Raw genomic sequence first — 27,302 nt, forward strand, 5'->3', positions numbered from 1 at the left:
TGATGACATCTTCATCATCTGGACCCATGGAAATGAAGCCCTTGAGGAATTCCACCATGATTTCAACAATTTCCATCCCACCATCAACCTCAGCCTGGTCCAGTCCACATAAGAGATCCACTTCCTGGACACTATAGTGCTCATAAACAATGGTCACATAAACACCACCCTATACCGGAAACCTACTGACCGCTGTTCCTACCTGCATGCCTCCAGCTTTCACCCTGACCACACCACACGATCCATCGTCTACAGCCAAGCTCTGCGATACAACCGCATTTGCTCCAACCCCTCAGACAGAGACAAACACCTACAAGACCTCTGTCAAGCTTTCTTACAACTACAATACCCACCTGCGGAAGTAAAGAAACAGATTGATAGAGCCAGAAGAGTTCCCAGAAGTTACCTACTACAGGACAGGCCTAACAAAGAAAATAACAGAACGCCACTAGCCGTCACCTTCAGCCCCCAACTAAAACCCCTCCAACACATTATTAAGGATCTACAACCTATCCTAAAGGATGACCCAACACTCTCACAAATCTTGGGAGACAGGCCAGTCCTTGCCTACAGACAGCCCCGCAACCTGAAGCAAATACTCACCAACAACCACATACCACACAACAGAACCACTAACCCAGGAACTTATCCTTGCAACAAAGCCCGTTGCCAATTGTGCCCACATATCTATTCAGGGGACACCATCACAGGGCCTAATAACATCAGCCACACTATCAGAGGCTCGTTCACCTGCACATCCACCAATGTGATATATGCCATCATGTGCCAGCAATGCCCCTCTGCCATGTACATTGGTCAAACTGGACAGTCTCTACGTAAAAGAATAAATGGACACAAATCAGATGTCAAGAATTATAACATTCATAAACCAGTCGGAGAACACTTCAATCTCTCTGGTCACGCAATCACAGACATGAAGGTCGCTATCTTAAAACAAAAAAACTTCAAATCCAGACTCCAGCGAGAAACTGCTGAATTGGAATTCATTTGCAAATTGGATACTATTAATTTAGGCTTAAATAGAGACTGGGAGTGGCTATGTCATTATGCAAGGTAGCCTATTTCCTCTTGTTTTTTCCTACCCCCCCCCCCCCCAGATGTTCTGGTTTAACTTGGATTTAAACTTGGAGAGTGGTCAGTTTGGATGAGCTATTACCAGCAGGAGAGTGAGTTTGTGTGTGTATGGGGGTGGGGGGGGATGTGAGAAAACCTGGATTTGTGCTGGAAATGGCCCACCTTGATTATCATGCACATTGTAGGGAGAATGGTCACTTTGGATGAGCTATTACCAGCAGGATAGTGAGTTTGTGTGTGTGGTTTTTGGGAGGGGGGTGAGAGAACCTGGATTTGTGCAGGAAATGGCCCAACTTGATTATCATGCACATTGTGTAAAGAGTTGTCACTTTGGATGGGCTATCACCAGCAGGAGAGTGAATTTGTGGGGGGGTGGAGGGTGAGAAAACCTGGATTTGTGCTGGAAATGGCCCAACCTGATGATCACTTTAGATAAGCTATTACCAGCAGGACAGTGGGGTGGGAGGAGGTATTGTTTCATATTCTCTGTGTATATATAAAGTCTGCTGCAGTTTCCACGGTATGCATCCGATGAAGTGAGCTGTAGCTCACGAAAGCTCATGCTCAAATAAATTGGTTAGTCTCTAAGGTGCCACAAGTACTCCTTTTCTTTTTGCGAATACAGACTAACACGGCTGTTACTCTGAAACCTGTTGCTACCACTGTTATATAAGTGCAACAAATCTTGTACAAAGTGTGTCAAGTAAGGTATCTATGGAAAGGTTATGATTTGCTGAATATGATTATACTATTTGTATGCATGTATTATTTTTGTATCTGAAGTTATGAATATTAACTATGTACCTGTATTTCAAATGTTTGTCCCTGTGGTAACACCAACAAGGTATTTAGCCTGCACATCTTGAAGGGACTATTCAAGTTAAATGACCCATCAAGAAACACTTAACTTACAATGCACCATGGAAGACGTCCATCCACACCTGATGGACTTTCAAGTGAATGTTCTGAGTAAAGTATGAGTAATGGCCTTGACTAAGCAAAGCATGCATAGACATGTGACTTGCCCATGTGAGTCCAAATACCATCTTATTACCTGTAATTTTCCACAAAGTAGAACAATGGGTTTCCCTTCACTTGGCAGAAGCTATAAAAGGCCCTGGAAACATCTCCATTTTGTCCTCCCCAAACCTCTGGACTATGGACTTGTACTAATGTACTAACCAAGGGACTGAGGACCTTCCAGTCATTTGGAAGCAACCAGAGACAAGCCAGCAGTTTTTTTCATCACTGCTATAAGCCTGATCCAAGAACTTTGTATTTATTGTATGTATTTGATTCCTTTAACCAATTTTCAGTTTCACCTTTCTTATAAATAAACCTTTAGATATTAGATACTAAAGGGTTGGCAAAAGCATGATTACTGAGAAAGATCTGAGTTATATATTGACCTGGGTATGTTGCTGCTCCTTTGGGATCAGAAGAACCCTTTTGTTTGATGAAATTGGTTTTAAAGAACCACTCATCATTAAGTCTTGGTGTTGAACCCATGACTGGAATACCTAAGGAGGCTGCATTTCTGGCTTCTTGTTAGCCAGTGTGGTGAGACAGAAGTTTACTTTTGTTGCTGGATTGGTATATCTCATGGAAGAATAACCACCGGTTTTGGGGCATCTGCTCTTTTTCCAGCAGCTTGTCCTGAATTTGGTACTCTCAGTTGTGACCCACGGAGACACACTGACACTACTACCTTATTTGCTTTCATCAAACAGGGCATTTGTGACAGTGATTTTGGGGTTTAGGTCAATTGTTTACATGGAACAAGGGCATATATCAAACAATTAAGATTTTACACCATTACTACTATTTCAGTCAAGGACCTGATTTTCTTCCAAGCCAAAATAGTTATACTGACATTGTGGATGCCCATATACAGGTCTGAAAGTAGTTATACAGTACAGGCTATTCCCCTTTGAGTATGGGAACAAACAATATTGGTATAAGTACTGTATTTTCACCCATGTACGACGGCATTCACTGGAAGGGGGACTGTACCACTTAAACTATACCAGTATAGTTAAACCAGTACAACTTGCGTGCTTACACAAAGCTGTTGACTTTCGGTCCCAACCAGTGGCCTAGAGGTGAACACCACCACACACAATTGTAAATCCATAGCAGGTTTTGTAATGTTATGGGGGGAGGAGGGAAAATCTGCAAGGTGGTTGAGACCAAGGCACGTTTCTGTTGACTGTCTAATTCAATCTGAACAAAGCCAGGGGCTGGTATTTAACACGCTGGTGCCATCCACCATTTTAAATAGCATCCATGGGAGCTCGGATTCATTCCCTGTTCTCCAAAACTCGTTCCTCTCCTCCCCAAGCCTTCCCGTGCCAGCTCAGCTAGGGCTGTCTATTTGCACTCCCCCGCCTCTTAACTGTTTGCACTGGAGCGTCCTAGACTGCCAGGTCCTCAGGGCAGGGACCTGACTAAACACACCAGCCAATTTCAATTCCCTCCTGCCAGCCCTTCCCCGGGCAAAAGGTGTCCCCGTCCTGCGCTGCCCTAGCAGGTGTCCCCAACAGTCCGTGCGAACAGCTCGGCTCCGGTAACAAGTAACCGCGGGGAGGGTAGGAAGATGATGCTCAACTATGGCGAAGTTTAGGAGCCGTCCCCGTCCCCGTCCCCATCCCTCAAAGCGGTGCCGGCCCCTCCGTGCGACACCAGCTTGCGGGCACCAGCCGTGGGGTACCCAGCCGCCCTGTCCGGGCCCCGGAGCGCCTGTTCTGCGCGGCGGGAGCTCGGGTCCGTCCCGCGGCTGGTGCCGGGAGCCGCAGCGCCTTTCGCCGGGGACAGCACCCAGGAGCCCCTGCAAGGCAGGAGACGCGGGGGAAGCGCGACCCACAGGATGCCTCCCCCGCGGCTGCGGCGGGTCCCGGCTCCCCCCGCGGACCTCCGCCCGGCTCCCCAATGTCCCGGGGCTCCCCCTCCGCGGGGCTGCCAGCGCCGTACCCTCCCCTCACCTCGGTAGTGGCGGAAGGCGGCGTGGCAGGCGGCGAGCAGCAGGACGGCGCCCAGCGCCAGCGCCTTGGCGCTCCTCACGCTGAAGTAGTGGTTGATCTCCCGCTTGCCCACGGTGTAGGCCAGGGCCGCCATCTTGGCTCCTCCATGACAACAGCGTGCGATGGAGCGGGCGGGCGCAGCGGGGCAGCACTGGGTCTCCCGCGGCGGCGAAGGGGAGAGGAGCCTCCGCTGCTGCTGCCGCCGGCGCCAGCAGCGCCGCTGAGCGGGGCCCGACACCCCCGCGGACGGCGAGAGGACGCCCCCGCCCAGCCCAGCGCCGCTTCACTCCAGCCGCCAGCAGCGGGCCGTCCCTTCCTTCCCCGCCCCGAGCTGCGCCGCCGCCGCCTGCCTCCCGCAGCGCGACCCCGCCCTGGCCGCTGGGCCCTGCAGCTCCTCCGGGGCATGGACCAGGGGCGGGGCCCGGCGCTCGTGGCTGCTACTGCTGGCTGGGGACAGTTGTCCCTGGGCTGATGTTATTACTCGACCCCTCCCCCGGGGCTCGGTTGGGGCCAAGCGGCGCTTCCTTCCCTGGGCACTTGCCCAGCAGCCAGGCAGGCACCGCACCTGGGGTTGGGCGTCGCTAACACCTTCTGCCCTGTGGCAGGCACGCTGGGGCCCAGCTACTGAAGCCCTTTGGGGACCCTGGGAAGTCGCTCTTGTTAGTCATGTACACGCACTAGGACATCCCCTTGTGCAAGTGGGGCCAGCGAGGGGTTATGTCACCACCTTCTTCCCTGCAAAGGCGGGTTCCTCACGCTGGAGCACCTACCCTGGGCTGGGCCGCTCCCAAAGAGCATGTCCTGAGTGTCTGCAGATAGCTGCAGCCAGAGGTTGGCTTCCACCGTTCCTGGTTACCAGGTGCAGGGTGCTCCTAACACACTCTCAGTCCTAAATTTCCCCCCAAACGGTGTGTTCTGCAGTGTGCAGCCCTCTCCTGGGCCGTTCATGTAGTTTAGGTCCATATCGAGCTGTTCGCTGCTTTAATTGAAGTTACCCAAAGTTGAATGGCTTAGCTTGATTAAAGACTAAAATAAGTTTATTTAACTACAAAGAGATATTTTAAGTCAGTACAAGGCTTAAGATCAAACACTTTCTAGTCTTATCATTTAAACTAAACTTGGTTCAAGATAATATTCCTACCACACCCTCCCAGCAATAGGGCTGTCCAAATTGCAGGTCAGTATCTCTCCCAAAGTCAAGTAGCTGCTTCCTTTGTTTTCTTAGGGGGAGATACCTTGGGGTGTTTTTGCCCATCGCTTTATAATCTAGTCTTCCTTTCAAATACATTTTCCTGAGGAGGAAACAAGGAGTCTCTTGCTGGAAGAGTTTCCATGTTTCTTGCTAAAATACTGATGTTTGTTCTTGCCCCGCTTCCTTGCCAAAGACTGGCCATCTGACAGATGATTGTCCACCTAACTTTGATGACTGCTAGCCAGAGGAATCAGCTTGTCCTTTGTCTTTCAGAAACTGGTTTATTCAGACTTGTCTGGTAAACACGTTTCAGACCTAACTTTAGCTTATGTTTATACTTTTACATATAATGTTGCTACAAACATTTCACCATGATATTATCGAACACAGAATTACTAGTTTTCAAATGATACTTCACAAAGCAGATTTTGTACAAAACTTACTAGAATACTGTGTAGAATGTGAATACAGGGGTGCATTCAGTCACGCGCACACACTCAATAAACAGAACAAGGACCCTTTCTTTACCTACTGTCAATGCATTTTGCTGAAATTCATAAATAAATTTAGAGGCACAGAGCCAAAAAAAAAAAAAAAAAAGACCTTGTGTAGTGAAACTAAAAAGTGTGTGTGGCCTAAGTGGCATTGCTTAATTTTCAGGGTTGGCAGGTTAGATTTTTGTCAGTAAGTGTCGCTTTCACCCTACGCACGCAAACTGACAAAAACAATTTCCATAGATGATAATCAAAATTTACAGACAGGCACAATAAAAGTGCTTCTTGAGAACTCAAAGTTTAATTTAAAGATATTTATCTTGTGACATAGGATGTTGACAATTTGCATTTGGTTATAAAGCTTTAACTTTTTGAGTCACACTAATTTATTGTCTGACACTCCCCCATAATTTTGCACTGTGAAAAATTTAATGGATAAAAATCTAAAAAGAGCTTTAAAACCCGTCACTATTATCCCTGAAAGTTATAAAAAAATCAAATTCTGCTAAGCCTGTTTAATTTGTATTATGAGCATCTCCTGTCAGCTATGGAAACAGATACTTTCTCTGTATAAAATAAAGAGAGCATGAGACATTTATTTCTGCAAATGATCAGAAATGGAAAAAAACCCTCTCAATTTAAATGAGATGAGGAAAAGCTGCAAAAGGAGAATAACCTATGAAATAAAAAATAGCAATAGGGACTAAAAGATATATGATAATGCCGCAAACAGACTGTGAAGCCCCATTCTTTGCAGACCCAATATGTTTCCTTTTTATTAAGATCAGTTGAAAATTTATTTTGGGGGCAAAAAAATTATCCTTTAACAAAAAAATTTCATTGTAGTCAAAATCCAAATATTTGACAACTGAAAAACTTTCTTTGTTTCTTTGTCCCCTTCCTTTTTCCAGTGGGGAAAAAGAGAGAGGAAGGAAGAAAAGATCTGAAAAATTGTTTAATTGGAAAAACCAAACATTTTGTATTTTTTTTGAAATTTTTCATGCAAGTTACTTACCATTTTTCAACCAACCCTACATTTTACACTGCCAACTTCTCTGCACTGTAATTTCTCATACATATAAAGTATATTGAATTGAATTGCAGCCACTTCTATGCTGGAGGGCACATCCACTTGGACTGCTGGGACACAGGATCCTAGAAGGTGAACAATCCTAGAACAGGTGCAATTTTGACTTATGACATCAAACAAACCCTGACTCTTAGGATCCTGGGCAATAGAGGCAGATGCTTGATCCTGCTTTGGCAGGTCCTGTGCCTGAACATTTCCACAGGGGAAGCCTCAGGTGGTATAGAGCTACCATAGTGACTCCTATGCTATCCCATTCCACTGCATGTCCAGGAGACAAGGGGCAAGACCCTGGCTGCCCAAATGACCTGGAGGCCCTAGGCACAACGGATAAGTAACAGCAGCAGCATTTATGCTATTATAATTTACATGGGATAATAGACTGGTCCCAGGCAGTCCCAGAATTGGAGAAGCGCAAAAGTGGTTTTAGCCACTTCTGATTCTTCTCCCCAGTCTTGCACTGACAGCAGCATGGCCAGATGAGAGTATTGGGGTCATTATGTCCACAGACAGGGCCTTAGTTTTTAAGTTCTCATCCAAAAAAATCCACACAGGGTAATTGCATGGAAACATACATATATGTATATGGTCTCAATGATGTATATTTGGGGCTCAGTTTCCCTAGATACGTCAGGCATCCGCTTCTCCTATTTATCGTGCGTACATGTGTTACCACTCAAAAACTTACTGATTTCAGTGAGAGCAAAAGTAACATCCTGTTTCCATCCATCCTGTTAAATGTGCTTATTGTAATCTTTCACGTGTGGGCATGTAGTCTATGAACTTCTCAACTCAAGTTATTCATGGAAAAAAAACAAAACCCACAAACAAAAACCCCGATGAGATTGCTTTAGTATTTTAAGAATGCTCAACTTCATTGTTTCTCAGAGGGAAAAATTGTCCAATTAATTCCAGGTGCACATGTTTGCAACTGTTGAAAATTTTCTGAAAGTACAAAACCAAGAATTTTATAGATTATTTTACTTTTGAAACTGAAAAAAATGGCAGAATTACAAATTGACTCTCCTTATTTTTTCATACAATATTAGAAACCTTTGTCCTTTACTATTGCTTCATTTTCCTTGAAATAGCAACAGTAAACACTCTGATAAATGGTTTGAAAGTTTAGCTAGTTTTACAAATTTCTGTAAATACTTCCCTATGATTTACTGAAATATTTTTTCTAGCTTCTCACAGCATTATTTCATCAATGAATCATAACAATATTGTTCTCTTCTAGTACATTCCTACAGCAATAATTCAGGGAAATGGCTTTTTACTACTACCTTGCAACAGGTGCAATCACATCTTAATTCCTACTTTCACTAAAAATGATGGTAATATAGAAAATTCTTGACCGCTGTAGGATTATAAGGACTAAGATTCAGATCCTCTGGCTTGGCTGAACTGTATTTGGTGCAGGACTGGAGATGGACAGAAGTAGCTTTTTACCACCTGTAGTCCCTCTCCCCTTCAAAATCCAGGGACAGGCCATGGGCTGAATATGACCACAGTGCAACATAGAGCAGCCTCAGGGCTGCTGTAAATTGCCCCTGGCTACCAAACCCCCAAAAGGAGAAGTCCAGGAGCCAGGGATTATTGGAATCCACTAGCACTCTGGCTATGCTTCCTTTCCTGTGGTCACCTTTTCGGCTGCTACACCAGCTCTGTGCAATCCATAGATTTCACCCATACACTGGGGGAATGACCCATGTAAACCCTCCTTTAATGGCCCCTTTATGCCATTAGAGTAGTGTAAAGTGTCCACAGTAGGGGACAGAATCTAGCTTATCAAGATTAGTATCATAAGGATATTAATAAACATTGAGTTCAAAATACCGCACAGTCTCTCCTGATTGCTTTATATTCACATAGAACACCAAGAGCAATAAGATGGAATTCTGTATCTGTGACCTGTTGGGGAAGCTGAGTAAGTGACCAACACTGTCATCTGGGAAGAAACAAGCCAGCTGAAAGTTATTCCAGCCACCTATTCCCAAGTCCCATAGTCATGTTATGAAGCATCATGGTCAATAGTATCAAAAGGTGCTGATAGTTCTAGCAGTGTCAGTAAGGACAGTTTTTCCTTGTACGTTAGTAGAAGGTCATCATTAAGGCTATGTTTTAGTCACGGGTATTTTTAGTAAAAGTCATGGACAGGTCACAGGCAGTAAACAAAAATTCATGGCCCGTGACCTGTCCATGATGTGTACTGTATACCCCTGTCTAAACCTTTGGTGCTCTGTGGGGGAGGGGGCACACCAGGTGCACTGCAGGTGCTCAGGGGGGCAGCCCGGGGGTGCTGCGGGTGCTCGGGGGGATGTGTGTGTGTGGCCAGGGGTGCTGCTGCTTCTGGGGGGTGAGGTGCTGGGTGGCAGTACACAGCCTGTACTGTATGCTAGTGCTCGGAAGGGGAGGCTGTCAGGCCCCCTACAAGGCTCCTGGAAGTGGCCGGCATGTCCCTGTGGCCCCTAGGTGGAGGCGCAGCCAGAGGGGCTCTGTGCACTGCCCCCATTTGGAGTGCCCACTCCGCAGTTCCCATTGGCCAGAAATCGCAGCCAATGGGATCTGTGGGAGCAGTGTCTGTGGGTGGAGGCAGTGTGCAGAGCTGCCTGGCTGCACTTCCGCCTAGGAGCTGGACATACCGGCTGCTTCCAGGGGTAAGTGTTGCCCAGAGCCCCCATTCCCAATCCTGTGTCCTTACCAGAGAGCCAGACTAACTCCCACTGAATGGGAATCTTTCCATGGGCTTCAGTGGGATTTGGATCGAGATCCAGATACTGAAGCAATTACTCTGCTCCTAACTCCTCTGAAATAAAAAGAGAGCACAGTCCTTTTCTCTGATATGTCCCAGTAGCAACTACCCTGCTTAAGTCTCTACAGCTAATTCCAGTTATCTTAAGTGAAATCAGATAACACTGTCATGGTGTAGATAACAGGGAGAAAGGCAGAAAATAAAGAGGTAGCAAAACAGAGTTACACCTTATTACTAAATATCACTGGGTGGATGATAACAATATGAAGTTATTATTGCTATACATTGTAACTCTGGTATAGCAGAAAGCATTCATTTATCTCACAGATCAAGGGCTGTTTCAGTTCATTGTCTCAGCAGGCCATTCTGGAAGTCCCCCAAGAAACCATGCATGAGTATTCAGAGGAAAATCTTTTAAGTGTTCTTCTGTCTGTTCACATGGAGATAAGGGGTTTACCCAGGATGGACACAGTCTGCCAGGTACACCAAGAGACCGACTCCAGAAGTGAATTACTATTGATTAGAAGAAACACTGCAATTTCTATAAACTTAGTGCCTTATTTCCCTATTTGCTAGTAAACTTACCAATACTGAGGAGTATGACAGAACCGCTAATAAGTCAAAACTGAGCTTTTGGTTTGTAAATGCTCTTTCTTAGCATTGCTTCTCCTCTACTAACTAGATGAAAATGGTGAAAAACATTGAAGGCAATTATTGATTTTCTAAGGCCCCCCTACACTTCCTCCTTGAACTCAAAGACTTTACAGATTGTCTTTGTCCAGGTCTGTCAAGGAACCATTATTCTGACAATCTATTAATTGTCTGACCAAGTAATATGTTCAGCCTCAATGAGCTTTTGGATCATCAGTAGTATACAGGTCTACTTTAAACAAAATGTTACTCTTGCTCTGACTGTTAACATGGCAACTCAGACTGTTCTTTTAGATAAGCAGTTACCAAAGTGTGGGCCATGAAGCACTTTTGGTGGTCTTTATAGAGCTGATAAGTTATGTAATTCTGTCTCCTCCCTCTTGTCTCCAACCTGTTTCTACAGACACCAAGCTTTCAAAGAAGAGCAGAAAACTTATAAAAGCATCTGGAAACAAGGCAGGTAAAACAGTCCCCCTGCTTCCACATTAAGTTATTACTACCAAAAAAAAAAAAAAAAAAAAAGGGAGGGGGAGGAGAAATCTCATTGAACAGGAGGCACTATTAGGAGTTGTCAATGGGAGAGGAACATCCAAGGCAGAAGGGAATCAGGTGGCACATCAAGGGCAGCAGGGAAGAAGAGAACTCGGCATCAGTAAAATATGTACAATAGGGGAAAGTCACCAGGTAGCAGAAAGACATAAACGGGAATGGAGAAGGTCAGAATGAATGGAAGAGCAAAGAGAGACAGTATGATTAAATTTCTTCAAAATGGATAAAATACATGCTAGATTAGACAAATATGTCACTATTTTAGCTTGCACCTTGGATTTCTCAGCACCTATGTCCTATGTCACAGCTAACTCCTCCTATTCCTTGAGGGCCTGATCTCACCCCCCCCCCCTCCACCATTAAGTCTATAACAAGATTTCCTTTGATTTCAAATATAGGTGGTTTCTTTTAAAGGACACATTTGATTTTGTGCACAATACTAGAAAACCCTCCTTATTTTGGGCTATGTGATGTGTACTTTGAACCCTCAGCATCAGTTGGCTCCTCCAATCCACATTTTCCTGTTCCTCAAGTCTTGCCTATATGAGAATGTTGCACCAGTTTAACTTAAATAATTTTTAAACTTATCTAGTGAAAACAATAAGATCCTTCTTTAGACACTCTTATTTCAGAAAAGGCATGGCTCATTTCCATTTAGTTTAAATCTATTCTTAATTGAATTTAGATAACTGAAATAATCACTGAACTAAGAACTTCTCCACAAGGGTTTGAATCAATTTAACTCCACTGGTTTAAAAATAAGTTAAACTGGTGCAACTTTCTCATGCAGACAAGACCTAAATTTATAAACAGCAGATATATTCAAAAACCAGTCGGAGAACACCCCGGTCACTCAATTACATACTTAAAAGTCGCAATAGTACACAAAAAAACCTTGAAAAACAGACTCCAACGAGAGACTGTTGACTTGGAATTAATTTGCAAACTGGACACCATTAAATTAGGCTTGAATAAAGACTGGGAGTGGATGGGTCATTACACAGAGTAAAACTATTTCCCCATGAAAAAAGAACAGGAGTACTTGTAGCATCTTAGAGACTAACAAATTTATTAGCACATAAGCTTTCGTGGGCTACAGCCCACTTCATCGGATGCATAGCATGGAATATATAGTAAGAAGATATAGATAGATAGATAGATAGATACAGAGAAGGTGGAAGTTGCCATACAAACTGTAAGAGGCTAATTAATTAAGATGAGCTATTATCAGCAGGAGAAAAAAACTTTTGTAGTGATAATCAAGGTGGCCCATTTAAACAGTTGACAAGAAGGTGTGAGGAGGATACTTAACAAAGGGAAATAGATTCAATATGTGTAATGACCCAGCCACTCCCAGTCTCTATTCAAACCCAAGTTAATGGTATCTAGTTTGCATATTAATTCAAGCTCAGCAGTTTCTACCGACTAACACGGCTGTTTCTCTGAAACCTGGCTGGAGTCTGTTTTTGAAGCTTTTCTGTTGCAAAATTGTCACCCTTAAATCTTTTACTGGGTGGCCAGAGAGGCTGAAGTGTTCTACTCGTTTTTGAATGTTTTGATTCCTGATGTCAGATTTGTGTCCATTTATTCTTTTGCATAGAGACTGTCTGGTTTGGCCAATGTACATGGTAGAGGGGCATTGCTGGCACATGATGGCATATATGTTGGCCAAACTGGACAGTCTCTACGCAAAAGAATAAATGGACACAAATCAGACATCAGGAATCATAACATTCAAAAACCGGTAGAACACTTCAACCTCAGTAAAAGATTTAAGGGTGGCAATTTTGCAACAGAGGGTGGCAATTCTGCAGAGTTTAAGGCCAACACTGATCACAGATTTTTTAATTTCAGTTTAATCTTCCCATTTTTATACCTTTTAATGCTTTAGAAATGCCACAAATACTGCAGGGAAATAGCACAATTTAATAGCATTGAGGAAACGGCATATCAAAGCGCCTGGACCAGCAGCTCAGAACACTCCAGTTTCACATTGCAGCTTTCTAGCAGTATTCTATTTACAATCTTTTCCTTTGCCATCCTCAAATGCTATTGATTTGTTTTGACAATATTTCAGGCAGTGAAATTGTGCGCCTGTAAAATTTACTCCTATTCACTGTAGAACTTGTCATTCAAAATACATAAAGATCAAAATGACAAAGCAGGGCAAACATATGGGACAAAAGCCAGAATGGAAAAAAACCAAAAATAATTATAAGATGGTTTATTTATGACTGAAGGCATACCTATCTTTATAACATTTCTTGTCATCTCAGATTTTTCCGCCCAAGTGATGTTTATGCACTTGGATTTATGATTCATTGTATAATTATATCTAATTAAAACATGTAGAAAAACATAGCCAAGTCAGAAGTGGAAGAAGTCAACACTCTCTTGCTGATAATAGCTCATCTTAAGTGATCACTCTCCTTACAATGTGTATTTTTTCATGGTCTGTGTGTATATAAATCTCCTCACTGTATTTTCCACTTTATGCATCCGATGAAGTGAGCTGTACCTCACGAAAGCTTATGCTCAAATAAATTGGTTAGTCTCTAAGGTGCCACGAGTACTCCTTTTCTTTTTGCGAATACAGACTAACATGGCTGCTACTCTGAAACCTGTCATTATAAAGATATGCTCTCTACAGAGAGTCAATTTAGAGTTACGGCCAACTTCCTGGAACTTTATATGGGCTTTGGAATCTGGTGAGGTAGGGCAGGTTAGAACTAACTCTTCCTTGTTTAACTCATTTAGGGCTTGGTTCTGAACTTTTATTGAAGTCAGTAGAAAAACACCCATTGACTCCAGAGGTGCAGGACACGGCCTTTACAGAGATACAGTATACCAAATTAGCAAGGGACTTCAGCCAGCCAAGTTTTTCCCTACTAAAGATGGCTTTATTTATTTCCTGTTCTAAATTTTTGTGTAGAGTTGCTGCATACTGCAGAACAGCTACTGCATTTAATCCCATAGGCATATGCATTGCAGCAGTGCATGAAGAGATTTCTGTGTGCAATATGTATATCCTTTTCTAAAGTGCTTTAGGATCCTTCAATATGAAAGGTGCTATATAAGGTATAAGACTATTGATGGAGCTTTCATAACTTTGTTTTATTTGCACTTTCTTATGTAGAAAGCACTATGGCACATTAAATACAAAGTGTAATTTATATTTTGTTACTAAAATAGAGAATTAGGTAGGATACAATGCAGGGAAGATACTCTGTAATACTTGGAGCAAGACCACAGGTATGGACACCAGAGAGTCAGCACTCACTACAGAACTGCTATAAGGGATGGGCTGCTTGATAGAAAGCTTTGTTCTTTAAGATAAAGTGGGAGTTATTGAACTTTTTTTCTTGTTTATTTAAGGAGTCTTGTATTGTGGCAGGTTAACCACAAACTCATTTAAGCATTATTCTCCTCCGACACCATCAGTGAATAATAATCCAAAATATTTCTTTGCATGAATTATTATAGATTAGACTTGTATAGTAATCATTTCATTGTAGTATTCATTCACACATCAATCACTAGGGTTGATATTGATCTGTCACTGTGACTATATGGTACTGCTTTGGATTTTTGTAAGTGCTGAGGAAGCTAGGCCTTGTGATGTTCTTTTAAAAAGCTTTTAGGCCTTTTAAGCATCTCTCAAGCCTTGCCAAGATCTGTCACTCTTGCATTCATGGATGGTTGTTCAGCGATGGATTTGCCTAGATTTGTTAAAAAGCATGGTAAGTGGAGTTTGCAGGGCAGCTGTTATTGTTTGTTTTCTATTACTCAATCTGCTACATATTGTACATTTTAAATAAATATTTTAATGGGACAGTAAGTGGGTCTCATCCTTTGTAAGATAATACCACTGTAATATCTATGCTGTTATTAATATTGTTATTAGAGTGGACACTTTGACTCAGTATTGCCAACCCCAAGCATTCAAAAAAAGAGGACTCAGGCTCTCAAAAATCATGAGATCAACTTACATCCTGACATTTAAAAAAATAATAAATTGGGGTTCTTTTTTTATTTTTCTGGGTTTTTTTGAGCTTTAAGGGTTCACTTTTTCATTTCAGGGCTAGATAATGAGCTTGTGGAATTTTAAGAAACAGAATCAATGTATGCAGACCTAGTAGGTAAAACATATAAGCTTTGTGCAGCTCTGTAAAATAGCTGCTTCTTGTTTAGTTATATCTAACCTAACTTTTTTTTGTTTGCACATCAGAATAACCTTATTTACTATTCAGATATCTGATAAATAACATTCAAATGTAGTTTGGCACAACAATTCACACCTTTATTTTATGGCTCCAAGTGTCCATATTATGTTCCTATTTTTTTATGGAAAAGTCCTCTAATAGGATGAAAGCAAACGGGTTCTACAAAAATTAATCAAATCCTTTTGGGCTGGATCCTTGAGTCTGAATGACATTTGTGGGGGAAGAGGAGAGGATGGGGGCAAAGGTGGCTTTGCTATTTTTATGTCTCTCCAGTCTTTAGGCCAATGCAGTTTAGGGCTGTTCTGTGACTCCCAGATGACCATTTTGATGAATGAAGATTACTGGAGCATAGAGGTGCTTTGTCCATACACCTTACTTCCCACTCTGGTTCCTGACAGTAGACTAGGATGGGGTTGGCATAAAGCCACTCTTTTTCACTTTGGGATTCCCCTTACACAAAAGAAACCCCACATTGCCAGTGAAGTTAGCTTTGCAGCTCATTTGTGTATCCTACTAGGGCCAAGGGTCTGCCTCACAAAATTTAATATAGATTAGTCTTTTTAGAGGGTTAATGTAGCCAGTCTATAGAATTCTATAGCTGGGATATCATTAGATTCTATAGTTTCATAAAGTATCGTATAGAAAGGTTATCTTATAGGACTTTTCCAAAAGGGCCCAAGAGCCAAAGAAAGCCAGCATCGGGACTGAGTTTGATAAAACGTCAGCAAGCACCTGTAAAATCTGCCACACCCTGGTGCAGAGGGAAATTTTTAATTTGTCAGTTTTTAATTGAGCTGTTACCAAATCAGGCCAGGTCATAGAAAGGTTCACAGAGGTTTGAGAATAGACATGGGTGGAGCATACATGTTAGCATGGCAAACATGAGAAATCTGTGGGGTTCATCAAAAATGGGGTAAAATATAGCAGTTTCAGCAGAGTTTGAGTGTGTGAATTTGTTCACACCTGGAACTTCAAGTGAATCACAAGGTTTAGGAATCCATGAGATGTGAAACAGAGAAAGGGCCCAATCCTGGAAGCCCACTGTTACTGTGCTTGGAACTGCCATTAATGTCAATGGGAGATTCATATAGATAGAAACATAGAAATGCAAGGCTGGAATGGTCCTCGTGAGATCATCAAGTTCAGCCCCCTGTGCTGAGGCAGGACCAAGTATACCTAGACTTAAACCTCCAAAGACAGAGATCCTACAACCTCCCTTATAAGCTATTCCAGGGCCTAGCTATCTTTATAGTCAGAAAGGGTTTTTTAATATCTAACTGTAAAAGGGAACTCACCACCAATGCTACCTAGTGTACAGGGGTGCAGCAGGTTGTCTCCCTTCCTAACATCCCCCCTTTTCAGTTACAGTTCTGGTCCCTTTTTTTGTGGCTCAGCCCTCCATCCAGGATACATGTTCCAGTCCACCCCTTTTGACATATGCCAACTCTACACAACAGTTTAGAGCAGGAAGTAAATAAAGCCATCTCTAGTAGGGAAAAACTTGGTTGGCTGAAGTCCCTTGCTAACTTGGTACTACCACAGAAAAGTCTTTCAGCACCTCCAAGGGCTTCAGGGCTTTCACCTTAAGTTAGGGGACTTTGGTCTAGGCCCTTGAACATTCAGGATATGTCTACGCAGCAAAAGAAAACCCAAACTTGAGCTCCTGGGGCTCAGCCTCGGGCTGGAGTCCAGGCTCTAGGACCCTCCCACTTCATAGGGTCTGTGAAAGTAGAATGAATTATATTGAAATTATAATTCATTAAAGAAATGCTGCTTGAAGGATTTGTTGAAATATAGTTGTCAGGAAGAGAAACATTAAGGAGTGTGAGACAATGGGTCCTCAAACTAATTAACTTAGAGCTCCTACTGAGCTAGGAGATTGGTAAACGTTAGTATGCAAATAAGATATGTATGTATATTTGTCAGTTTCTTCTTCCTTTTGTCTCTTATGTTAAATTGGCTTTCCCTTATCTGTTTAAATAAGTTAGCTTGAGCTTTGGCAGGAGGTCACACATATCTGGATGCATTGGCAAAGCGCTTTGCTAATAAACAGAGTGGTCTGACAAATTTGTGAGTTTTGAATCTGACTTTGACAGGTCCTAGAGCCCAGGCCTGAGCCCAGAAGTCTACACAGCACTGAAACAGCCCCACAGCCTGAGCCCTGTGAGCGTGAGCCTGCGTCAGCTGGCAGAGGCCAGCCATGGGTTTTTCTTTGCAGCATAGACAAACCCTCTGGGTCTTCCCCAGCTGGATTCTCCACCCAGGCAAAGGCTCCCATTGTTGTAACACCTTCAGGAGTTGGCAGGGGAGCCCAGCCCCAATCTCTACACCAGGCTCCAATCCAGAGCCCAATGGTGGACAGCTAAATCCTGCACTTTGGGGTGCTAAGCAACTGCCTCCCTGGATCACTTCCTACCTAAGTCCCCTTTTTCTCCCATGGGACAGTGGTGAGCTGGAGTCAGTTCGCACCGGTTCGCTGGAACCTGTTGTCAAATTCACAAGCCCTTGGACAACCGGTTCTAAAAGGGCTTCTAAATTTAACAACTGGCTAAAAGTGGTGCCTTAGGCACCAACTCCCTGGGTGCTCCAGGGCTGGAGCACCCACGGGGAAAATTTGGTGGGTGCAGAGCACCCACCAGCAGCTCCCTGCCTGGCCCCAGTTCACCTCATCTCACCTCTGCTCCGCCTCCACCTCTTCCCCTGAATGCACTGCCCTGCTCTGCTTCTCTGCCCCCCCCCCACAGCTTCCCATGAATCAGCTGTTCACGCGGGAAGCCTGGGAGAGCTGAGAAGCAAGTGGCGGCTTCGCGCTCAGGCCCAGGGAGGCGAAGGCGGAGGAGAGGTGAGGTGAGGTGAGCTGGGACCAGGCGGGGAGCTGCCGCAGGGGAACCGCAGGGGCTCGCCTCCGCCTCCCTGGGCCTGAGCGTGAAGCCGCCACCTGCTTCTCAGCCCTTTGCGACTTCCCGTGTGAACAGCTGATTCACAGGAAACCTGAGGGGTGGGGGTGGGGGTAGGGGCGGAGAAGCAGAGTGGGGTGGCACGTTCAGGGGAGGAGGTGGAGGCAGAGCAGAGGTGAGCTGGGGCCTGGGAGCTGCCGGTGGGTGCTCTGCACCCACCAAATTTTCCCCGTGGGTGCTCCAGCACTGGAGCACCCAGGGAGTTGGTGCCTAAGGCGCCACTTTTGATGTGATCAGTGGGGGGAGCGGCTGCTCCCCGTGCTCCCCCCCTAGCTATGCTACCCCGCCTCTAGGAGCCAGAGGGACCTGCCGGATGCTTCCTGGGAGCTGCCCCAGGTAAGCACTGCTGGGACTCCTCACCTTGCCCCCTGGCAGGTCCCTCTGGCTCTTAGGGGTGGGGCACGGTGGGCACCCACTACGATGACCCACGAGACCCTCCTGCCCGGGGACAGGGGTGGATGGGGCAGGGGTCCCGGGGGGGCATCAAGGAACACGGGGGGTTGGATGGGACAGGAGTTCTGGGGGACGCGGGAGGGCCACAACCCCCTCGTGGGGTGAGGAGGGAACTGGTTGTTAAGATTTTGGCAGCTCATCACTGCCATGGGGTAAATTAAAGAACCACAAATAAAGTTTCTGATCGTCACAATCAGTCACCAGTCTCTCCTTTGCAGGTTTTATCTGTGTTGCCACATCTCAGGTGACAAGAGCATTTACACTGTACTTTCCCAGAACATAGACAGACCTCCTTCCCCACTACTTCCTCTGAGCGGCTCTGCTTCCCTTTTTAAACTCTGTCTCCAGCTTGTGCAGGTTTTGCAGGTGTGGCTGATAGAGCCCAGAGCTGCTCCTTAACTCCTTGTCCTCCAGTGTGGGGTTTATATTCCCCATCATACTAATCTAAATCTCCCTTACTGCAGATTGAGTCAGTTGCATCTCATCCTACCTCCAGTGGACACCGGGAACAATTGATCACTGTTCTTTTTATAACAGATCTTCTGCTATCTGAAGACTGTTAACAGGTACTCCCTCATTATACAGGTCAGGGTTTGCTGGGTCAGACTCAAAATGATTTGCTTGGATGTCTGTAAATAAAAAACACCGGTTTGCCATAACTCTAGTTTGAAGAGAGTTTCTAATACTTGTGCTGTTACCTGCTCCCAAGACTGATTACAGCATGTGTTGTCAACTTAAAATAAAATGGGGGGTTGTTGCATGACAACATCCTGCATGTTAGCTGAATAGATGTTTGCGGTACCTGCAGCAAACCATTTCTTCTAAAAGAGCTGACCTACTGCAGAATTAGTATTTGTGGTATTCTTGGCCACAAGTAACTCAGAAGGCGGAGGATACATTCAGGCGTCTAGTAGTCATGACAGTGAAAAGGTTCACCTGAATGCAAGCAAAGCTACATAATCTCCAACGTCCAGTAAAAATGGACTTGTGGCACCTTAGAGACTAACACATTTATTTGAGCATAAGCTTTCCTGAGCTACAGCAGTAGTTATTTTTTAAGCCAATAGGTGGTGCACTGAAGCTATTCATCTACAGCAGTGGTTCTCAGCCTGTGGCCCAATTAGCATTAGCTCTGGGCAGTGAGGGGGTGGAAGGCACTGGGAACGAGAGTTTTGCTGGGGTGCTGCAGCACGCCCTAGTTTTAAGTGGGGCTCCACTGCTGGGGTCGGGTCCGGCTGCCCGGCCCCACACGGCGGGGTCCCTGGGGCCAGCTACCAGCTGCCTGGTCCAGCGCTGCACGGTCCGAGGTCCTGCCACCCGGCCCCACACAGAGTGGTAGCCCACAATGTGTTACATTGGGCTGCAGGTTGAGAACCACAGCGCCCCCCGAAAGCCTCCCACAGTCCCCTATGCCCAGCGCCCCTGCCCACAGCGGGGCCAGGAGCAGAGTCCTGGGTGCTGGGCTGGGCAGCCAGGATCCTGACCCTGCAGCGGGGCCAGACACTGGATCCCAAACTTCCCCGTGCGGGGCCGGGTGGCCAGATCCTGGACCCTGCAGCGTACGGCCAGATGCTGGATGGACCCCTGGATCCCGCCGCGCAGAGCCAGGCAGCCGGACGGACCTGGACCTCGCCACGTGGCGCCAGGCAGCCGGACCCGATCCTAGGAGTGGAGCCCCATCTAAAACCTGGGGGTGCTACAGTACCCCGGCAAAACTGTAGCTCTTTTTAGCACGCAGCTGGACCACAGCTCTGCGCCAATTGGGCCGCAGGTTGAGAGGCACTGATCTACAGTGTTGTAATAAAGCCGCTCTGTTTTACTAATTATGCAAAATAAGCTATCTACAAGATTTATATGTTTCATTTCAACCCAAGAAAACGATTTCTATAGCCTGAAAAACAACTAGAGGTGTGGGGGGATGGGTAACATATGTGTTTAAAAGTTAACATAAGGACCCTAGGGTAATTGTGGGAATGCAAACCCTTGAATCTGGAAGTGAATTTAGACGTTAACATTTGTTATATTGTTGCATTTCTGTGCTTGTGTGTTGGCTAATAAGATCTATCTTGTTAAGAATTTAATTGTAGAGTGTGTTTGAAACCAGGAGTAGTGTACAGGATTTTTTTTTCCTATTGCAACTATAGTGATTGCTAGAAAACTGCTAATTTTAGGCAACAGGAGTAATTTATGAAAACCCTATAAAATGTTTACTTAATCCTGTTTCTGTGGAGGATTTTTCTGCATGAGATTGCAACATAGATTGTATTTGTGATTTATGAAGAAACATTACATGAACTCTGTGGTCATTTGCTGGCATAAATATCAGTCATCTAAGTTCAAAATGAATTCTATGTTTCTATCAAAATTCGAGATATGACTTATGGCTCACTTTTGATCATTAAACATTTCCAAGGGAACTAGTTTATTCAGTATCAAGTGGATATTTATTTCTATTTCATTGTCCTAATTCTGTATACAGTCCTTACAAATTCATTTCAGATGTCAGTCCTTAATAATGTAAATTGGATTAAATAGCTGCTATGAAAAATGACTTTGATAGGATCCTGATGGCTAAGCTCTACAGCAAAACAAAATTTTAAATAATAATAGTACTTTTCAGTGCACTATGGTGGCAGTGTGTTTGTATTGCCAGGACTGTTGCTTTCTCCACTATTTGAATGAAAGGAAAATTTGTCAATCAATGATTTCTAAAAATCTGTTTTTAAATGGACAGTTACATACATTTAAGGTAATTGTGAGGGGATCATGACTTACTTTTCACTAGAAGATGGTAATTCCATTTTGCGGCAACTTCCAAGGTTTTTATATTTGTAGTTTTTCCACACTGGAGTGAAAACAAAACTCTTAGAACACTTTCACAAAAACAGAATTATGTCAAAATATCTGTTTCTGTTTTTGAATCAGGGAGAGATGGAGGGTTATGTTTGTGTGTGTGCACACATCTGTCCGTTCCTCCCCCCTCTTGACTCCCCCGATAGTTAAGGCCCTCACCTGGAGTGGAGGAGACCCAGGTTTAAGTCCTTGCTGTCAGAGTTTTCCATCCCAAGTCACTCTGAATCAGGCAGAATTTTTCATCTGAACTGCTATGTTTCCATGAAAAAATTTCAGCTTCTTTAAATATGTTCCAACCAGCTCTAGGATTTACCTATTTATAGTCTTTTGTTTACATCCCATATAAGCCCTTAAGACGGAAAAGGTCTTAGTACTTTCACAGCATGTATCTTTGTACAAGAACAGCTCATGTAATTAGAGCCAAAATTATCAAACTTTGGTACCAAAAAATAAAATCAAGCACATAAATCCCTGCTTACCTACCTACAGTAGGTAAATGGCCTGGCTGGAGAAATACTGAGTACCCACAGCTCGGGTGGGTAATCACCACTTATGAAAGCCACCTCACTTATTTGCCTCAATATGAATTTGGATGCCTACCTACCCTTAGGCATTGCATTAATGTCTCTGTGCCTCAGTTTCCTTATCTATAAAATGAGGAAACACATTTCTTTCCTCTTCAGAAAGATGCAATGCATTTTAACGAATGAATTACTATAGTGCTTATTTATTTGAGATCTTAAATTGGAGGTTTCCAATTTAAGACCTCATATACATAAGCATTATTTAATAAATTTTTATCATAATTGTAAATTGAATCCAGAGGTGAAAGTAACTGAGGCCACTTACCGGTATGGGGTGGCTCCGGCCCCCTGAAGGGGCGGGGCCTTGGGTGGAAGGGGCGGGCCTGGGGGGGGGTCAGCGTCCCCCTGCCAGTCCTTCCATTCCGGCTGGCCTGCGCCGCCCAGGGTTCCCGTGTTGATTTAAAGGGCCCGGGCCTCCAGACGCCACTGCTGTCATAGTGGCAGCAGCATCTGGAGCCCCGGGCCCTTTTACATCGCTGGCCCCCGGGCAGCTGCTCCCTTTGCCCCCACCCCCTCCACCTGTTGGCGGCCGGGAGGGCCAAAAGGGGCAGGAACATTAAAGCGCTGCAGGGTCCTTTGCGGCAGGGGGGGCAGCAACATTAAAGCGCCGCCGCAGCAAAGGACCATCCTTAAAGGGGTGCTGTGGCTGTGCTTTAATGCCCCTGCCCCTTTTGCCTCCCCTGTCGGCGGCCCTGGCAGCACGGACCTGACCAGCAGGGCCGCCTACAGGGGGAAGGGGCAGTGAAGTTAAAGCGCTGCCGTGGCAACGCTTTACTGTGGGCTGGGTGTGGGCCGGTGCGGGTTCTTACCGGTACGCAGTACCGGCCCCTACCGGCTCATTTTCACTCCTGATTGTATCTCTTTGGGAGATGTGGCCTCTTTTGTGGATTATCTAATACAATAAGACCTAACTACTTCATTTTAGAAGAACTGATTCCATTCAAGAAACATAGTGTAGTTACTGCTCGTTTATCCAAGGTGTGCCTGTTCTCTTCATCCGTTAAAGCATCCATACTCTGAGAAAAGAAATCGGCATTAGCATGAGCCTGGCCCACCCAAAGAAGCACCTGGAATTGGTGTGGCTGGAGGGCCAGGTACCAACGCACGATCCTTGTGCTCATGTCCTTCATTGTGTGTAGCCATCTCCATCTAAGGGATGCCTGGTCAGTAATGAGTGAAAAGGGGCTCCCTAGCAGGTAATAGTACAAGGTGTCTATGGTCCATTTCACAGCCATGGCTTTTTTCTCTATTACGGATTAGGCTCTTGCATGCAAGAACAACTGTCAACTTAAGTACCGTATGAGGTATTCCTCTCCCTTAAAGGTCTGGGAGAGCCCTGCCCCACCTCCCATGTCTGATGCATCTGTCTGAAGTACAACCTCCTTTGAGAATTCTAGGTTGAAGAGCACCGGGTTACGGCACTTTCAGCATTTTAAAGACTGCATCACACTCATCCGACAACTGAACTTTCCGAGGTTTCTCATCTCTTGTCAGGTCCGTAAGGGAGGCTGCAATGATGATGAAGTTAGGGATGAAGCGTCTGTAGTACCCAACCAACCCCGCAAAAATTGTCTGATTTTTTTTTGGCCGGGGTATTGGGTAGTTGGTCAGGGCCTATAGTTTGTCCACAAGTGGGCGTATATGCCCGCCTCCCACCATATATCCCAGGTACACGGTTTCAGTATTTCCAGACCTAAACTTGGCTGGGTTGGCAGTCAGGTCAGCTTCAGCAATTGACTATATCATCATGGTGACGTGGTTGTCCCAGTCTGGGCTATATATGACTATATCATCCAAATAAGCCGTAGCATAGTGTCCATGTGGAAGGCACACCCAATTCATTGAAAGGTTGTCGTCCCCCCCCATGCAGCCCAGATGGCATTGTTAGAAAATGGTACAGTCCAAAGGGTGTGGCAAATGTGGTCTTTTCCCTGGTTTCTGGACTCGAGGGGATCTGCCAATACCCTTTTGTAAGGTCAATTGTAGACGGGTACTGGCTGCCCCAAGCTTCCTTTGCTTTCTTTCTTTTTCTGAATGCTGCCCCAGAGGGGCATTTGCTTCTTTCACTCATGACGGCTGTTCTGTGCCAGCTATAGTGGCTCTCAACACTCAGTTGAAATAAGCAGACTGGTAGTAGGGCTTGAGTGAGGGACGATATCAGCATCTTAAGGGCCTAACTGGCTCCTACTACTTCAGTTGACTGCCTGTCCTCCTCAAGTGGGTTCAGGGAAGCAGCAGGAAACAGGAAGCTCCCTGAGAAGCTGGTGTTAATCAGTCCAGGCTCCTCGGGATGCTAGAGAGGTACATAAGAGGCTCCTCCTCCTCTCTCTCCCTGCAGCTCCTGCTGCTTTCTGTTATTCCCTCTCACCTTTTCTCCTGCCTCCCTGTTATGTCTCTTGTGCCCTCCTTCCTGCAGCACAGCACTCCACCATCTCTGTGCATCTAGAGCAGAGAGAATACATATGCACCAGCAGTAGACACAATTTTCTATACTCTGGGTCCTAGTGGCATCCCTCCCACAGTCTGGTAAGGCCATGGTGAGGCCAGCCCTGTCCCCAGGAGTACTCCAGGGGGTCCACGGGCACTGCTGATCAACTCCTCATCCATCCCTCCTTCCCTCAACTCCTCCCCTTCCCTCCCAGTGCCTCCTTCATGCTGGGGAACAGCTGTTGCCTAGCATGAAGGAGGCACTGGGAGGGAGGGGGAGGAATGGGGACCCCCGGTCCACGCAGCTCCCAGAAGCTGCCAGCTCATTCCTGCAGCCTGCGGTGGGGCAGGAGGTCTCTGTGCACTGCCCCCGGTCTGAGCGCCGACTCCGCAGCTCCCATTGACTGGGAACTGCGGCCAATGGAGCTGCAGGGGCAGTGCCTGTGGGCAGGGGCAGCAAGCCGAGACTCTCTGGCCCCCCGCCTAGGAGCCCAGCCCAGAGCCCGCATCCCCACCTGCACCCAAACTCCCTCCCAGGGCCCGCACCTCCTCCTGCACCCCAACCCCTTGTCCCACCCTGGTGAAAGTGAATGAGGGAGGGGAAGAGCGAGCGACAGAGAGAGGGGGGATGGAGAGAATGGGGGCATGGCCTCAAGGAAGGGGCAGGGGTGGGGCCTCAGGGAAGAGGGCGGGGCAAGGGCTGAGCAGGGGAGATTGGGGGTCCCTAAAAATCTTAAAATCAAAATGGGGTTCCTCGGGTTGCTAAAGTTTGAGAGCCGCTGCCCTAACTCGAACACTTATAATCACGCTCCTTGGTTGTAGACTGTTGCCTGGCATTTTTGCGACCCCTGTAGGTTCTCACAGGTGAAGGCCCACAACTTTTAAGCTGCTCACGTAACTGGAGGACATATTGGACTAGGTTTTCTGCTTGTGGCCCTTGACTTTCCTAAGACTCCCACAACAAATTGAGGATACCTCTAGGCTGTTAGCCATATAGCAAGTTCAAAGGGGAGAAACTTGTGGATGCTTGGGGAACCTTCTAGATGGCAAAACAGTAATGGGGGCAACAGTTGATCTGAGCGTTTGGGGCCTGTGGTGATGAATTCCCTTAGCATTCTCTTGAGATTTTTATTAAAACATTCCACCAAGTCATCAGTCTGCAGATGGTAGACCAATGTTTTTAACTTGTCTATCTTCAAGAGGCCACATAAGTCCCACGTTAGGTTGGATATAAGGTTGGGCCACTGGTTCATTAAGATTTCCTATGGCAGGCCTCCCTGACAAAGATTTTCATTAACTTGTTTGTTATTGTGCGCGCGTTGGTCGATTGCAGGGGATGGCTTCTGGGTAACGTCTTGCGTAAGCTACCATCACTAACATATATTGATGGCCCGCCGAACTCTTTGCCACGGAGCTGACTAGATCACTCTTGTCCTCTCAAAAGGGGTTTCTACTAGGAATAGTGGAATGAGAAGTGCCTCTTTAATTCCTGAGACCTGGGAGCCTGGACAAGAAACGCAGTAATCTGTGACATCTTGGAACACCCCAGGCCAGTAAAAGTGGGCTGCAAGGAGATCAAAGGTCTTCTTCTTCCCTAGATGCTCCTCACAGGGGACCTCATGGGCCAAGTGGAGTATCTCCTGCATATACATTTTGGGAACTAGCAGCTGGGCCTCAGTTTCCCCAGTCTGTCTCAGTTGTTCTGTGTGATAAAGTTATTCTCACTGTAATTCAGAGTGGGGCTCTTGTTTCTCTCTCTGGGGGTTTACAATTTCCCTGTCTACTACAGCTAATTGTTCATATTTGTGGGAGAGTGTAGGCTCTGCCTGTTGTTCCCTCACAAAATTGGTGTCTCGGATGAGGATATCTGCATGGGTATTACAGGGCTCTGCTTTGAGTTGAGGGTTGATAGGGTCTGTAGGGATGTGGGTTGAACCTTTTGGCTAGATGGTCCCTCGCTGGGGTCATCGACTTTGCTCACCCCCACCCATGCAGGCTCCATGGAGGAGGGCCTTAGGTCCCGAAGTTGAGGTTTCGCTTGCCCCTCCAGGACCTCACTGAGTCATTCCCAGTCCCTGCCCAGTATAACTGGGTAGGCCAACCCAGCTGCTGAGTCCACCCACATGCTCGCCCTCCCTCAGCCATACTTGTGTTTGTGCCAAGGGGTAAACTTGTGGGCTTTATGTCTCCGGGACACACTGGAAGAATATCGTCCCCTCTGTGTCCTTCCTCAGATCTACGAGCTGCCGGTGCATCAGGGTCTGATTACATCCCAAGTCCACCAGCTCCATTATTTTCTTTCCCTTCGCCCACACTGGGACTATTAGTTTGGCAGGGCTTTTCTTATTGGCCCTTGACTCTGCAAAGTCATATTCCATACAGGGACAGTCCCTACAGAATTGGCCCGCCTGTCCACAGGAGAAGCATTTTCTGCTGGATGGCACAGATGTCAGCGTGTGACATGGCAAGCTGTTGCCCTGTTGGTCTGACTTCTCTGGGGCTTTGCCATAGGTTCTACCATGAGGGATTGTAGGCCCTTTAAAAGCAGCAGGGGGTTCTGCCAAGCTGCTATCCTTCCTCACTGCCCCGGAGTGGGGACCTGGCTTCTTCTCTGCCATCAAGGGTCCTTGTGGGGCCAAGTGGGGCCTTGTATCCCATGCCACTTCTCTTGGCATGTCTCCCTGTCTCTCAGTGACACCCCCGCTAGGCATCTCAGGGGTGTTGCAGGAGGCTAGGTAGTTCTCCATAAGATGCATAGCATTCTTCAGGGCCTCAGGTAGATGCCTTAACACCAGGCCTGTCCTCCCACCAGTAAAATCTGGGTGAATTGTTCTATGAATAAGAGCTCTGCCACCTATACACCCATCTGGCACTCTGGTTTCAACTACAGCCAGCAGTGAGCTTTTAACTTCTGGGCTACCATCCATGGGCATGCACCTAAAGGGCACACCTCCTTGAACTG

The 27,302-nt window shown here is 45.9% G+C and overlaps 1 protein-coding gene across 1 annotated transcript in view; it reads right to left on the reverse strand.

The window, feature by feature from the left end:
* CASD1 (CAS1 domain sialic acid O acetyltransferase 1) overlaps window positions 1-4,525 on the reverse strand; it is a 58,519-nt gene extending 53,994 nt beyond the window's left edge. The window contains exon 1 of the mRNA XM_048838165.2: window positions 4,077-4,525. Within this exon, the coding sequence (XP_048694122.2) occupies window positions 4,077-4,209 (133 nt within the window). The 5' untranslated portion in view covers window positions 4,210-4,525. The remainder of the gene's footprint in view (window positions 1-4,076) is intronic.
* Between the last annotated feature and the right edge of the window lie 22,777 nt (window positions 4,526-27,302).

Source organism: Caretta caretta, chromosome 2 (genome assembly GCF_965140235.1).
Source record: "Caretta caretta isolate rCarCar2 chromosome 2, rCarCar1.hap1, whole genome shotgun sequence".
Classification (NCBI taxonomy): Eukaryota; Metazoa; Chordata; order Testudines; family Cheloniidae; genus Caretta; species Caretta caretta.